We start from the raw sequence: 17,281 nt of genomic DNA on the forward strand, positions 1-17,281 counted from the left end.
GCGTCATTCAACTCCGATTTTGGGCAGCGTCATTCAACTCCGATTTTGGGCAGCGTCATTCAACTCCGATTTTGAGCAGCGTCACTCAACTCCGATTTTGAGCAGCGTCAGTCAACTCCGATTTTGAGCAGCGTCAGTCAACTCCGATTTTGAGCAGTTTCCAGAATAAAAATCTCAACGACAATTAGCAGATTATTTTTCACTTCCGATTTTAAATATAAAAAAAAATTAGTAGAATAGACTGAAATTGAATTAAAATTAAATTTCAAGAGTAGAAAAAGAAAGGTCTTTTATCAACACTTATATTAAAAAAAAAGGTATAATTTCCTTCTTTTTAAATCTGATATCAAAAAGGACACATCTTCGTCTTGTAAGTGTATGCTCATGATTGTTCCATTTTTCAAAAATCTCCCATTCTATTTTATGAAAACAAATTGATTTAATTTTTTCCCGATTCCTTAATCAAAATAAAATAATTCACTATTATTAAAAAAAAATCAAACTTACGCCATAGGGTTGTGTTAGAGATTTGTCAAACTTGGAATGGAAGCAGTTAGATTTCCTTTTTCGTATATTATTTTTATTAACCTCATAAAGAACATCACAACTGCCAGAGACGTCAACCTAAATATAAAAAAATATATATATTTATATTTTTTACAGATGAGCGGTAAAAAAAATCTAAGCCTAAAATTAAATATGTCTAATAAGTTTTAACGCTAGATAGATTTAAATTTATTTTATTAGAATAATTTATTATATATTATTAGGTAAGACCTAATTGAACTTTTTTTATTAGACTTATTGGGTTTATCTTAAACTTTTATTATTATACAAGTTAGAATTAAATGAACATTTAAAAACCAGGATAGGCATAATTAAATTTTAGTAACTAGGTTAGGCTTTAAACTTTGATTATTAAGTTTAGTCATGATTGAAACTTCAGGAGTGGGTCAAGTACATATATAAGTAAACGTTTATGTTATCTTCTATTTCTAATTATTGAAAAAATAGTTATAAATATACTTACTTATATTTTTTAAATATGCCAATTAATAGTGTTGTGACATTTTATACGGAACTATCAAGATTATATTCTAAAATTAAGTGTTAAAAATGTTAAGGTAAATGTGAATTGCATTAAAATAAACTAAAATTGCCATGCTTCGGCTGCTTACTACATAAATATATCATCTCCTTCTGCTAGGACCCAGTAACGCCAGACTTTTTAAACTTGCCATAATGTAAAAAGTGCTATTTAAAAAAGTGGTTGAACATTAATGCTTAAATAAAGTAGACAGTTTATAATGTTAACTATCACTTATGTTTTGAAAAAAATGGTTAAAAACTTAAATTCAAAGCTTTATATTACTAATGTATCATTATAAAGGGAATGTTTTGTATCTCTTATAAATAAACTAAGTAATTAAATTAATAGTGTACTAGCTTTCTTTTTCCTTTTAAAAAAAAGAGAACAAACATCAAATAAGGACGTAGGGCATTGACGAATTGAATAAACAGTTGCTATAAAAGTGTTTTTACGTTTCATTGAGGTATAGTTTTTCATTGGAACTTTATGTGCAGATTAATTTATGTTTTGCAGAGCTCTTAAAATCGATGTTTCGAATGTCTGTATAGTTGGTCTTCTCAGACCAACAATATGATGGTGGCAATGTGATCAACACTGCCCGCCCACCACTTTTCTATTAACACGTGTGGGGCTACAAGACACCACACGTGTTTGAGCCCCAGTACTTAACAATGATAGCTCAGAGTCTTATTCACTGAGTCAGTATATCGAAGCATTGGGTTTGGATGATGATAATTAAAAATACTTAACTATAATGATACTTAAGGATACTTAAACTTAAAAATATTTTTTAAAGTCATAGTCTACAAAAAATATATATCAGCGTATATAAATGATTAACTTAATCACAATGTTTTTACAATTTCAATAGAATAACAAACTAAATTTTTTTAAGAATTCAATGTTTTATTTAAAATACCTCTTTTTCTTTCTTTCGAATTTCCAATAAACTTGCAATTCCTCTTTTAAGGTTTCTAAGTAAGAGAGTTTCAGCTGAATCATCCCAAATTTTATTGACGGATCCTTTTTCTCGTAGAATAAAAGACGGTTTTGAAGTGATTTTATCCAATTCTGATTGGTATTCTACAAATGATGATTTTTTAGGAACCCATAACTTTGAATTCAAAACCTGCAAGGAAAGCAAAATGTTATTAGCTATAAAAAATATTGTAAATGAATCCTTACAGCAAATATTTATGTAATATCATACATAGTTAACTAAAATTAATGTCTAATTAGATTTAATATACCTGTATAAAGCCAGATATTTTTTTTAATATTTTCATAAACTATCCAGCTTGAGCCGCAGTAGCTCAGAGAATAGAGTATTCACCTACCAAAGATGTACTCAGGTTTAAATCTCAGCGGTAGCTGATTGATAAGAATTCAAATCCCGGCTAGCACCAACCGCTGTGCTGACATATAATATCCTCAATGGTAGACACATCATTGCCGTCAGACTTACCGTGGGATATTTTCGTGATTTTCCACTTCATGTAACGCAAATGTGGGTTAATTCAATCAAAAAGTCTTCCGCGGAGGGAAATTTCTCCAAACTGGATTCAAGAGGTTCCCTTGTCTTCTGGGTCGGGTTTAAAATTTCAAGGCTGTGGAATCGAACATAGATAGTTGTAAATTCTGTTTTAGGATTCCTGTTCTACGCCAGTTATAAAATAAAATTAAACTAACCTGCTTTTTAAACGCAGTTGAATGCGAATGAAAGTTTCAATCTATAATTCTTCTAAAACACACTAAATAACATAATATGTAAAGCAATCTATAAACTTATTTAATAATCTTGGCTATTTGTTAAGATAAATATACAGAGAATCCTGTAATAATTACCTTTTATATATGTTTTTAGAATCCCTGTAAAGAAAGTTTTTAAAAAAAAACTATACTTGTTGGAAATTATAGTTAAATGAGTAAAACTGAAAATATTTTTTTAACTATAATCACTTATTCTTACGATCAATAAGGGGAAAAGATATAAATAATAAAAACCAGAAACCAGTTTATTTGAGGATGAAGCACGAATTAAATAGTCTTACTATACAGACAAGTTAGTTTTTGACGATTTCAACCCATCTGTTGCTGTTCCCTACCTCACTGAGGATTGATGATCAATATGGACAAGTTTTTAATTTGAATATTAAAATAAGACCTCCAATCTGTATAATATTTTACTGTATATGTATAATATAAGACCTCTAATATGCATAATATTGTTTTGGGGATTCTAAAGATTTATAGTAAGGTGTTCATTAGTGTTTATTAACACCTATAGACTTCACAAAAACTAATAAAGTAAATAATTGTATATGAATAAAGTACACTATAAGCAAGCAATCTAAATATATTTAAAACTAATATTTCAACCAAATTTTTAATAAATAGCTTGTAAGTTGTTGTTTTTTGTTGTTTTAATATTTTTTTTAAGTATTACTTTTTATTTCTTTAAAATTGAACTCGAAACAAATTTAAAAAATTCAACCCCGTAGTTTTTTTTCTTCATTCCAAAAAATAAAATAAGTACTTAAAACTCAAACCATTAAATTGAATTAACAAATAAGTTACAAGCAAAATAGTATCATTACAATTTTAAACAATTTCCATGAACAGCAAAAATTTAATAAAATTAATTTAAAAAATTTTAAAAAGCAACTTTATTTATGCATGAAAAGTAAGTATAAGTTTGTGCGTAACTTACAGTTGGTTATAAGAATCTAGTTGATAAAGTCTCAGTTAATTTTCTAACTAATATGTTCATTTTATATACTTAACGTTTTTTTGAAATGTGTAGCAAGACTTTCTCATTAAATTTTTAAGGAAAGAAGATTAGACGGTTTATTTTATGTTATTATTGCTATTCAGAATGATTTTTTAGGTTCAGTAACATAAATTGCTGCGCTAGTCGATGACCAAACTTCAGAACCCCAGCACTAACGGTTCACTCTTTAAATAGCGTTTCGCGACAAGTACAGATAAAATACTGACTAAACGCAATAGAACAATTTGAAAAACAGTTTATGAAATTGAATAATTATTAAATCTGATCAATTCCTAAGGAAGGAGGAAAATTAAAATATTTTACCTCTATTTTGATAAGTTCTTGTTCAGAGTTTTGCGGATTTTTCCAAACTGATGTCAGATGTACCTTTGCTGTAAGACGTTGCCCAACAACTTTCCCTTCATTTTCTGTTATGCATTCCTCATCAAGTGTTGTTGTGGTTTCGTAGGAGTATTTATGAGTAACTCCCAAATCATAACCAAAAGCTACAACTGAAAAATATTGTGAAACATTTTATTAAACAGAAACTTTAGAAAATTTTATGATTCAATGCAGATTTACCCAAAAAAACAAAGTTTTATTGATACGTTTAAAGTTTCATCGACCCTGTATTTTATCACAGGCGTTGAACAAAACTCCTAGAGGAAAATAACCTGCATTTACATTACATGGAGAATAAAACCACGAAAACCACCAACTAACGGCAAGGGCATTTTAACTCATGATCAACCTACCAAAGTATATATTTTATTTCAGCACTATGGTCGGTGCGAGCAGAAGCAGAATTAGTACTCAGCCATTTCTGGTATTCCAACCGGAACTGCCGCATTACAAAGCGAGTGCTTTATCCCCTGAGCCACCACGTCTCTGTTAATCATAAAAAGATTTTTTGATACAAAAAGAGGTTTTTACTCTTGATACTTTTAGATGTTTTGACCATATAAAAACTTTAAGTTCTGACAAAAAAAAGTATTTGTAATTGTAGCTGTAGAACCCTGTTACACATTTTATTTTCCAGTTCTTTCTGACAACATGAAAAATCTCTGAATTTTACACTATTATTTGTATTAACTTTGTCAATTCTAAGTGCATTGGTATAAAAATGAACAAAAACAAAACTGCATTTGTTATAACTAGAAGCCTCCGGCCTCTTGTTCGTTTCCTTCGCCAACCCCCGTGGAAATATTTTATTCATCAATAAAGATTGAGGGGAAGAATGATTTATTTCAATTTTTTGTAACAATTACGCTTGAATTTCCAACTATTGCATTTCGATGATGTCTAAATTTTTGCAAATGAATGACATGTAAAATCGGTTACAACTTCTATGTTACCCATTTTGCCCCGAGAGTTATTTCTCAGTGAAGATGAGCCGTATGATGGAAACACAGTTCCTGCTTGTGAGCATATTTTTTCCTCGGAAACAACTTTAATGAACATAAATAGTTCTCCCCCTCCCCTAATGTTCTTGAAAGCCGATTAAATATATTTTAGTTTGTTTAGAAAATATGTAATTATTATAATTTTACGCACGCACATTTCATAAATATGTTAATAGTAACGAAATGAAATGAGCTGGATTTTAAAAATAATCAAATGTACTGGACAAAAATAAACTTTTGAATACAGAATAAGCAACACAATAAGCAGTAATAAATGAAAAGTGATTTTACTTCGGAATACTATTTCCGAACCCTATATAATACGATAACGTTATATCATGTAACAGTAAAAACAGTTTTTACCTTTTAAGTTTTTCTATTTTTAAAAATTTCGATATAAATTTTATGATTTTTATAATTTCGAAATAAATTTTATGATATGATTTGGCAACATCTAACCTCTTACTTTTTTATTAATTAATTCATTTATTTATTTACTTATTTTTCTTAATTTTGTTATCAAGTCAAGCTTGAGCTGATAAAATGAAAATAGCAAGAGAGATTCGAGATAGAATTTTCGAAAAAAGCTTGTTAAAGTTATAATTCTAAAATAGTCCTATCAGCAAGAAATTTTCAAGTCCACAGTTTCATTTCAGCAGACAGTCGGTCGACTAACATGTTTTTCTTCGTTACAACAAGTTCAACAGTTAATAATTCTCAAACTAATAATCGAATCGTATTTTCTTTATTACATCGAACATCTTCTACATTTTTCTACTCATCTTCGTAATTTCAAGTTTTAAAGTCAGCAATGCAAAATGTAATGAAAAGCAAAAATAGCTGAGAAAAAATTTGCAAAAAAAAAAGTATTTGAAATTGCAATGACTTTCGAACAAATTGGAATATCGAAGAAAACACTCTGAGTTAAGTTAATAAACAAATATGGCCCTTAGCATCCCAAATTTTAACTGTATAGTTTGCTGCCTTTTGAGTAGCCGTTATGGTATTTCTCCAACAATTATAATAATTTATAATTATCTTATTAGTTATCAGTTGTTTATTTTCTTATTGCATATTAATTCATGTGCACTTTTTTATATGTCTTGGTAATATCAAGTTTCTAAGTCTTTGAATTTCATTCTACAATGCAAAAACTACCTTAAAGTGAAAACCCAATATAGCGGGGGCGTCGCATCCTAGAAGATAGAAGATCTCAGCAAGGATTAATTTAGTAGTCAGACGTAATGAACATAGACTGCGCAGTGGTGGTTATTAAGAAAGATGACTACGTTCGCGCTACTAAAGGATCAAATTTCTTGTTTATGGCAACCAGTGTCGAGGCCTTTTCTCTTATAAAGGGTATAGGTCGGCGGTGCTTACGATTTCTATTATAAAGAGATTCAACAATAGGCAACTAAAACTGAATTTTAATCACAAATGTAAGCTACTACTAATGAGTAAATGCAAATAAAAGTTCGATCTAAACAAATAATACTATTTCGCTGAGAAGAAAAAAATTGCAATTACTGAAACAAGTAAAACAAAATTTAATCATTTGAAGTCTTTAAAATAGTTCAATTTTTTGCGGTCGTAGTGTTACATAAATGTGTTAATGGTACTGCAGCAATGATATCTATACATAATAATAAATAAATGTGTTAATGGTACTGCAGCAATGATATCTATACATCTATACATAATAAATGCGGCTGTGTGTGTGTGTCTGTTTGTCTGCCTGTCTGTAATCGCAATATATCGCCCCAGAAGCCTCGCCCAGGCGCGAAACTCGGTACATAATTGTGTTTTAGTTTTTTTTTCTTAAGCGTTGTAGCTATATAATTTCAAACATCCTCAAGAGCTATAACGCATCTGCAGCAGAACTGGATATGAAGACAAAATTGCTGGACCGGAACACTTTAATTGTCCACTAATCTTCAGATTTCCTGCTATGTTTTAAAAAACTTTATTTGTGAAAACCTTTAGCGTGGCGGACAGCTAGCCGCCTTAGGCGGCTAGTAGTCAATAAAATTTTTGCGCAGTCATAATGCAGCAAAAAGCAACTAAAATGCAAATTGTCTAAAAATTAATAAACGTAATTTTACAAAATTATAACACTATTCAATGATCTTTATTTTAATAAACAATAAATAAAAATGACAAAAAAAATTTCGTTTAAAAAAATTCCAATGAACATTGAATACCAGAGTGAAACAAATTTTTGTTTTGTTTTTATTACCTCATTTATAAATACATAAACAAATTATTTACAATCAGCTATGAAGTTATAAAGTTGCGAAATTTTAACATTTTTAATGTTACTTTTAATATTAAATCAGTATTTTAAATCATCGATTTTAGTAATCCAATTCAAAAACTATTCACTTATAAAAACTAAAATAAAACACGGTCGTATGTCCTTAAAAAAATTTAATTATTGATTATGCATAATGAAGCAAAACATCTAATCAATAAATATATTGAAGTTTTTTTTTATAATATCAGGAGTTATTTTTATTCAAAGATAATAAATTTGTTCTTATTCCAATATCAGTGATGAGGAAGTACACTTCAACAACCTATTGTTCGATAACAGCTGTTCTGATTTTGGCCTGAAGCCAGTTTATTAGATTTTTAATCAAATATCTCTTATTGTTTGTTATTGATTTTTACTTTTAATTTTTTTTTCATTTATTTTCAAAAGTGATGCTAAAATACGTTACCATAATGAGAGGCAATACATTTTTTATGACTATTTTAAATTAATTAAAGTTAACTTCCCTTAATAAAAAAATAGATTAATACTCTCTATTTAAATTACTTATTTATTTTGAATTAAATTTTAAGGATTATATGATATTAAAAAAAAAGTAAAATTAGAGTAAGTTTTCAAGCAAGGGGGATTATTTTTGAGAATGGAGTATAATATTTTAAACAAATATTTAAGAAATGTATTTCATTTATTAAATAAATATTTAAATGGAGTAAAGCTTGTTTGGTATCAATTTTATTTTTTTATTCGTTTTTATATTCTTCCATATAATGAGTTAATCAGAATTTTTTTATGACTGTTTAAAAATTATTTAATTGAAACTATTGTTAATTGCTTGAATAAAAAAAATCTATTTGTAAATGATTTTATTATTTTTCATTAGATTTTAAGGCTAATGTGACTCAAGAAACTGACCAAAATCGGCAAAATTTTCAAAAGAAGTGAAATTAAGTTTGTGCTAGAGTATAATAATGTAGAAAACGATGTAAAACACAAATAAAAAGCTCAAAATGTGGATATTGCAGTTTCATTTCTATAAGCAAGTAGGATCATTAGTATTGTTACTAATTTTAGTGCTGGTATATAATACCGCAGTGTAATAGAAAAATCAACGTAAGTAAAAAAAAAATCAAAAACTTGAAATTTTTATATATTTACCATAAGCTACGTATTGCAAGGAAAATTGTTTCCAATTTTCTTTTCAGTTTTTTGAAATTTTATTTTAACGTTCATAGAATAAATATAGAACAAAAATAGGACGAAAATGGGCGTCAAGGCACTTTTTTCAAAATCTATCGTGAAGCACTTACTTTGTTACTTCAATTGCACGGCAGAATACTACAATGGTTCTCAGTTTTATTTCCATTTTTTCTGCATTTAATATTCGTGTTTTACATCTTGTTTTTCATACTGAAGGGCTTTAAAAAGGTTTTTTTTCTAAAGCTCTAAAACACATTTCGGATATAACACTATAATCCGATCTATTTTGAGCAAACATGTTTGAAAAATTTGGTCTTGTCTTAGTTTATGAGTTTTCTACTTCTTAAACTTACCGCTATGTTACACACACAGTACATTCTCAGGAAAATCGGCTCAACGCCACCCCATAATACATAGCGAATTCTATGTTTGAGTTTAAGTTAAACTATGGTATCATACAATCCAACTAAAATTATTTAGTTAATTAAATTAATCGTTTTTTTTTAATTCAAACTTAAATGATTAATGTAGTTAAACACGCTACAAAAGTGTGTAGTGTTATCTATTTATAGCATTTCTAAGCTATAACCAGTTTATCTAGTTAGTCCCTAAAATAGAGAAAATTCGAAATACAATGCAGAAGCTGCGTCAGGAAGAAATAATCACACGCATGCGCAGTGTTGATTTAAGTCATTTGTCGTTGAGGATCAAACAAAACATGCTTTACATTTTTTTTTAAATTTAACTGGCCTTGCACTTTAAATGTAACATTTCTATTTTATGGCAAATGAAATAAAAAAATAATTAAAAAATAATTCCTTTAGACTCTCTTATTTTAGAAACTTCGCCTAATGACACATCAGTCTTATCAGATAGATATTTGTTCGCGGTACTTTTCCTTTTTTTTCTCGTCTAGATGGCATGTTTTACAAATAGTGATAAAAATGTATGTGATAAAAATAAAAAGGATTTGCGTGTAGTATCTTCACTTTTTTTATGATTAATAGCATTTATTAATATTTTTAAGATAAGAAAACTAGCGAAATAACTATTAATATCAGAGTTAGAAAAATAATCTTAATATTTGATTTAGTCGTACATGAGAACGTTACTTATATATAAAACAAGCATAAGAGTAACAAGTACTTAAAAAGGTTGCTATTTTTAACTAAATAGTACAGTTTTTAAGTAACGAAAAAAATAATACAAATATGAAGTGAAAATATAATGAATAAAAGTGAGAATGAGCCCAGAACGAACAGCAGTAAGAGTCTTTAATGCAACCCCTTTCAATAAAAGGTCAAGAGAAAGGCCCAAAAAGAGATGGAAAGACTGTGTGGATGAGGATTTCGCCATTCTAAAAGTAAAGAACTGGAAATCAAGTGCTGGGAAAAGGCCAGAATGGGAAAAGCTTCTGAGGAAGGCCCGGGCTCACAAAGCGCCGTCGAGCCAATGCTGATGATGATAATGCATAATAACAGCAAATGGAAAATCTTATTTTGAAAAAGTAATATTTTTAAACACACTTTACATAGCACTATAACAGAAAATAATCGTTATAAACAAGGATTAAAAAACTAAATATTGTGTTTAGCTAACAAAAAATATTAGCTATTTGATTTTGAAACATTTACTGCTGTCATGCAAATGGTATTCAGAATTACATTTATAGCTATAACTTCAGATTTGAATATAAAAAAATTTATATGGCATGAGACACTAAAGTACAATAAAAAAATAAAAAATTAAGCAAAATAATAACTAGTTAAAGATGTAAAAAAATTAAAACTTTAAAATGTGGGTAGTTAAAAAATTTCATTGAAACTGAAAAAAGTATTTTATTAATGAAACAGGAAGAAATTCTGTTGAAAGAATACTATACAGTTTTAATAAATTTGGTTTGCTCATTTTAAAACAAAAATAGCCTTTTCAGATTCCTTAGAAAATTCAGTTTAACACTGAATGATATAAATTAGTTAGATATTAAACCATTACAACTAGAAATTTTCATTCAAATCAGTTGAAAATGAGTAACTTATTCATTCGTAGATTTATGTATTTATAGTGAAAATTTAAGTCTTGTGTGACATTTAATTTGGATTTTTTTATCTTTAAAAAGAATGCTCCGTAATATTTATAAAATCCATATCAAAAATGAAGTAAAAAATATGCACATTTGGATCTGTATAATCGAAATTTTACAAATCACCATTGTGGAAGGTTTTGCATAACATCAAAACCAGTTGTATTGCCAATTGAAACTTAAAGGTGTTTCTAATAATCTCCCTTTAACTTCTGTCTGCTTCCCTGCACAAAATAGTTTTTTTTAGTCTCGCCTTCCTCAATAATGATTCTTCAGATTAAATAGTATTTTTGTTCTATCTTAGCTTATACATTAAATTTGGATTATTTACATGCATATTTCTTTTACTATATTTTTTAAAAGAATTCAAAATATATAATGGGTAAAAAATCTTGCATCCTGCATTTAGGGTAAAACATCCTGCATATATCAACACCTTAGTATATTTTTGGCCATTTACCGTATTACTTCTGAAAACAATTATCTTTCACTAATGCATAAAACTAAAATATCATTCTATCCCACATATTTAAAATATTTTGTGCCTATTATTTAAATAACGTTGTCTTAATTTTTGTGTCTTTTTTAACCATTTAAGTTAATATGAATTGAGTTACTTTGCGAATTTGAGTTATTAAAGCTACAACACTTGTCGCAACTTTTAATGCTCACTAAATACTAGATGTTTTTTAGATTTTTTTCAGTATCAGAAATATTTTAAAATAAGTCTATCAATGATACATATTTCTACCTCCCGTCGTTCAAATAAAAAAATGTACTAATTTGAACAATGAAAAAAATCAAATTTGTCATTTGAGATTATGAACCAGGTGTTAAAATTATGTAATACATTAGTGTGCACGGCACAATATTAAGTCACCTTAATTTATTTAATTTCATCAAAAAGTTACAATCATTAATAGCCCCTTTTATCAAATTAATTAAATTTTTATTTTTATTTGCTTTAAATGGATCAAAAAATTTATAATTTTTCTTCTTTAAGAAATTTTTAGTTAAATAAAAGTTTAAAAATTAAATTAAACTTTTTTTTAAAAAAATTAATCTTCCTTAACTCAAAATAAAAAAAAAACGAAAAGTTATAAATGTATTTTAGCGAAAGATGAAACTGTTTCGAAAAATCGCCTCTCAACTACAAAATAAGTTTTTTTTATTTCCTTCCTTCACTTCGCTTTTTTCACCAAAATATTAAATAAATTAATAATCAACAATGAACATGTTTTTTTTAAATTTTTTCTAAAATTCCAACTTTATAAAATTGAAATTTCTCTTAAAAGTATCATTAACCTTAAATATTTGAAAAAGCACGAAAAATATTTATTCAAATTTAAATTATGTGATTATACATTTTATTTTATACAATTTTTTTCATTGTATATTTTTCTTTTTTCTGCAAAATTTCAGAAAATGGAAGGTTTACAAAACATATTCAAATACCAACCACTTTTCATAAATGTATTAAATCAGCTATTTTATTCAGCACAGAATTTTATTTATTGAAAAGCTAATAATTCAGCCCTATAATAAAAAGTATTAAAACTTCAATTTGTCTACTTACCATTAAATAGCAAAAAGAGGTACAACTTTATCCTCCACATTCTGATGGTATGCAATAGAAGGCCACGTCAACCCCTAAGAGTTTCCAACGATGTCCACGTCTAGATAGTTTCAAGATCAACAAATCCTTATCGCCATTGACTTCTGACCCTTTCTAATCGCAAACAGGGTCTACTTTAATGACGAAACGCTCGTAAATTAAGCTCACATTTAGTTTAATTCAGCAAAATCTTCATTTTTAAAATTAGATTAAACAGCTGTAGGAAAAATGGTACAATTATTAGACTTTTACTCATTGAAATATAGCACAAACACAATAATAATGCATGCTTCTTGACACTGGTGACTGATTAAAAGTAGCGTGTCTTCATGGTATACAAATAAATCGAGATTTTGTTTTGCTTTTTTTTCCGTGATTCTCTTTTTTAATCCTTTCCGGAAGTTGGTTCAGATATAAAAGCCAATGAATTCTGCATCTAAAAATCAAGTCTACTTTGACACGCTGCGTTTGATATTTTTTGTCAAGCAAGCAAAAAGCGTGACGAGTTTTTTTTTTTTTTTATTCTGTATTTTTGTACAACTTTTCGAAGACATTTTAATTCATAAAAGGTTTTATTAAAGACAATATAAAAACAAGTAACGTTGTAAGGGGAAAGTTGATAATTTTATTTCAATTGGGTTTGCTTGATGAAATCCAGTCAAAGGCAAGACAATACAATAATTTTTTATTTTGGTTGAAAAGGAATGTAGACATTACGGTTACATAACTTTTAATTTACTTCATTTATGAAGGTTCTGCAGTAAACAGATAGTAAGAACAAGTTTCCCAGTGGAGAACCGCAGTTAAGCATAACTGGCAGCAATCAGCCGGCGTTTGAACCAAGGATGCGCGGTATTGGTCCTCGTTAAACTGTAAATCCAATTTTATAAAAAAAAAGGGGGGGAGATGTTGACAGCTTATGACAGAGTCTAGCCAGTGAGTTCATCATTAAGTGAATGTAGCCAGTGGCTTCCTTTTTCACAGTACTAGATCTCAATTGCTTGTTAACTAAGGTCTGTAATCACTGGCTGCGGTCAGTAAGCGGGTGGGTGACCACTTTGATCAGCCTGCGTATGGACCCGGGGGTACGAGGTATCGGTCCTCGTTAAACTGTTCTTTCGTAAAGTGCTCGACTTCACGCTCTGGTCATAGGGCTACCGAAGCAGGGGAGTCATCCCCTCAGCAGAGGATCAAAATTGTGATGACATGTCTTCGGATCCTACTCAGGAATGTTTCCCCGACCGTCGCCAATAACACATTGCGCAGCTTTAGTGCGACGTAAATAAAGTACCTACCTACTTACTAAGGTTTGCAATGCATACAATTTGAAAGTGCATAAGTTCGGGACTCAAAAGGCTAAATTCCCAATCTACGTCACAGGAGGCCAGTAGCATGTTTGCACCATATCGTCAGTGGTGCATTATGAGCAAAAGATGGTTCATGAAGTTGCTGACTCACCTAAGCTTCAACAAGAGTAGTATACAATCAGAAATTGTAGAACCTTAAAAACTCCGTGTTGACGAAGTGAATAGAAGATATGAGGTTCCGTGTTGACGTTGAAGGTATGAGGTTCTTGGCTTAATGTAACGGAAAAATATCAGAGTTCATAAGTAAAGAACACTTATTTTCTGTACCAAAATCTAGAAAAAGTTTAGTATCGTGTTTTAAGCACATAACTGTTATTTTTCTCATGATACCGAGATGGAAAAACCTTACAAAAATTCATATTCTTACAACTTATGATCCACTTTATTTCCTTATTATTTCGAACATTTTCTGACTTTTTTGAAAAAAGTTACATTTAAATCACGGTGATTATAAGAGTTACAGCCCATTCTTACGAGTAGTGTTTAAGTCATTGGGTTACTAAAACGGGGAGCTATCCCCTCCACGAACGATCAAAATTGTGATAGCATATGTTTGGATTATCCTCATGGATGTTTCTCAGACCGTCGCCAATAACCCATTGGACAGCTGTTTTGTTACTAATACTACTGCAAAGCCCTCGTTTCAATAAAACGTTGGTTCAAACATTAGTTTAAGTTCCTGAATTTATTTTTATTTCTTACCTCATCCACATTTTACCATGTCTTGGTTAAGCAAGGGTATTGTAATTGTATTTAGGATCTGATGTAAATTCCATTCACAATTTAAAAGTGGTAAAAAGTGCTCATTACAAGTTGGTCAATATAACTGCAACTGAACCTAGGAATCGAATCCAGTACTGGATGCAATGTTGATTCGTTTTCTCAATTTCATAACGTGAAGTGAAACGTGTGAGGAGCAGCATTTCAGTGGAGAAACACGTGATTTTATAATTTGAAAGGCAGGCTTAACTACAAGCTGAACATAAACCCAACCATGGCCAAACACCTAGCCCTATTTTCAAGGCGCTATCTTTTCTACAGTCATGGCAGAAATTCCATGTATTTTTGGCCGGATCAAACGATGTAGGAAGAGTCTGTGCTGGTACTCCTCTCTCCAAACTGCTGCATCACAACCAACCAGAGGAGTTTTAGACACAACAGGTTAAACGTGAATCTCGCTGCGTATACCTGCCAGTTTTTAAATCAGCTGCCAAGATCGAACTCACAACCATGGGTTTTCCACCAGCGTAGTGAGCGATTAATTTACTGACTGCACTACCGCAGAGTTTCTTCTGAAGTAACCGTACATAGTTTCGTCATTAAGCAAGATTTGTTCATCTATGGAGAATCACCCATACGATCTCTCTATGGATAAAATAATGCATTATATGCCACTTCTCTGTCAATAAATAACGCGTAATAAACAGGGCAGAATACAATTATTTTCTATGATTATATCAATATCAATACCTGATATTATTAATTTTATTGTTTCTTTGTAATCCATAGCCAAGGTAGAGGTCATAGAAAAAGCATAAATAAAAAAAATATTAAAACGGAAAAGCTTTTCGTGATGACTTAAATAGAAAAATTTGTTTCCATGATTAAAATAATGAATGAAGTACCCTTTGCTTTTATTCATACATTCTTACTGTTCAATTTTACATTATTTTAAACAGGTATTAAAGAGTTGAAAAAGAATAACATTAGAAAAAAAACCTAATTGTACATTTTTAAGAGCTTATTTATCGGAAGAATAAGAAGAGAGAAAATCTATAATGGATAAATAAATATTTTAAGTACGAGGTTTTCATCTGAAGTTTTAATGTAAATAGCAATCTTCGAGGCGAAATAGAATGCTATAATTAAACAGAATAGAAAAACATTCTGAAATCAATACCTCAGCATTTCTTGTTCTGCCGCTTGTTAGGTAAGAACTTTTTTCCCCATTTGTATTCCAATTAAAGATTAAAATAGCAGATTGACAAACAGAAATAAATAAATAAAAAAACAGAAGCAAACAAAATAAACATAAAAGGAAGTATAAGAATAGAAATTGTTAACAAGCAAGAACTCTTAAGTGCCCCCGATACTTTTGATAAATTCTAGTGGAATGTCAAAGTCAGGCTCCGCAAGGATCATCTCATTTCTGCTATTGACTCAAGTGGTTTGCAACAACGAATAGCTTATAAAAAAAGCTTTACATTTGCAAACAAAAACCTCTCCGGTATTTTTTTCCTTTTAACAAAGTCCCACCCCTTTATATTTTTTTATGCGCATTTTAAACCTTATTTCTATAACTCTAATACCAAGATTCCTGGAGTCCCTTTTGTCCTGCTCACTTTTCCTTTTTCTCAAAGGGCTCCTTCTCCTTTTCCTGGAAGACCCCCGCAGCGACAAAAAAAAAAGAATGAAGATCCGTTTGAAGTGTTTTGTCGGGACTTTGCCACATAATTAGCTGCTGCAACTGTTAGAATATAACACTCAAAGCAACTTCTCTCAAGGGAAGGTAGAAGGGAAGAAGGAAAAAAAATACTTCACAAAAAGACATTGGCGGAAAGCTCCTTTTGTTAAAGATTTTTCTATGACAGTTTTTCTTTCTTTTATTTACTAATAATCCTTGTATTTTTTTTTCGCCAAGCCTGAAAAATGGTTTGGAAAGTGCGGGCCACTTTTGAAGGCTTCTTTCTCATTTATTGGAGATGTTGGCGTCAGCTGTTGGTGTAAGGTTTTCCAAATCTCCATAGCAACCGAAGGCGATTCTTCATTTGTGGCGAATGCCCAAGCATCACCATGCAAGAGTTCAATCGGAAATGTGTTCGAAAAGTCGACAACCACCCACATGCACCTCTCTGGGGGGAGAGGAATAGAGAAAGGAAGCTGGAATCTGGTTGCCGGATAATTGAGGTCCGGACCTTGTCATTCTTCCGGATTAGTATCCTCTTTCATCCTGGAGAGGGAGGATGCGCTTCATTGATTGTCGTCTTTCTTCCATCCCCCTTTTTGAGAAGAAGGGATCGCTGTTTTGAAGAGGACGGGGATGCAGAGATCATCTTCACCATTGAACTATAAGGGTTTTTGATCCCGAAGGCAAATATCAAAACAGAGCACGTGTAATTGGAAAAAAAAGAAGAAAAGATTCAGATTATCAAGTGATATTCGAGAACAGGTGAAAAGATGCTCAGGGGATTTGGCTTACGTGGATATGTATTTTTCGAATCTCAGTTTTCGGACTTTAGATTGTTTTTCAAGACGGTAGATTCCGTTTAAATCTGTCCAGTTTTTGGAAATATTCCTATTGCATCCGAAGTTCTTTTGAATTCTTAGACTGTTACTAGGAGAGATTTAACTGTAAAAATACAGTGAAATTAGTTAATATATCATTTTCAATGTGAGATTAATCCAATCTAAATCTGTGTAACAATAAAACTATTACAAAAAACTATAAAAAACTGCACAAAAAAAAACATTTTTTTGGTTTAAC

General features: G+C 30.1%; 1 protein-coding gene across 1 annotated transcript in view; it reads right to left on the reverse strand.

The window, feature by feature from the left end:
- The window catches only part of LOC107436460 (microsomal triacylglycerol transfer protein), a 39,281-nt gene extending 26,159 nt beyond the window's left edge, over positions 1-13,122 (reverse strand). The window contains exons 1-4 of the mRNA XM_087166220.1: positions 12,392-13,122; positions 4,185-4,372; positions 2,010-2,219; positions 508-624 (exon numbers count right to left, since the gene is read on the reverse strand). Of these exons, the coding sequence (XP_087022346.1) occupies positions 508-624; positions 2,010-2,219; positions 4,185-4,372; positions 12,392-12,431 (555 nt within the window). The 5' untranslated portion in view covers positions 12,432-13,122. The remainder of the gene's footprint in view (positions 1-507; positions 625-2,009; positions 2,220-4,184; positions 4,373-12,391) is intronic.
- Positions 13,123-17,281: the final 4,159 nt, after the last annotated feature.

Source organism: Parasteatoda tepidariorum, chromosome 6 (genome assembly GCF_982258835.1).
Source record: "Parasteatoda tepidariorum strain Cologne lab strain chromosome 6, Ptep-v5.0, whole genome shotgun sequence".
Classification (NCBI taxonomy): domain Eukaryota; kingdom Metazoa; phylum Arthropoda; class Arachnida; order Araneae; family Theridiidae; genus Parasteatoda; species Parasteatoda tepidariorum.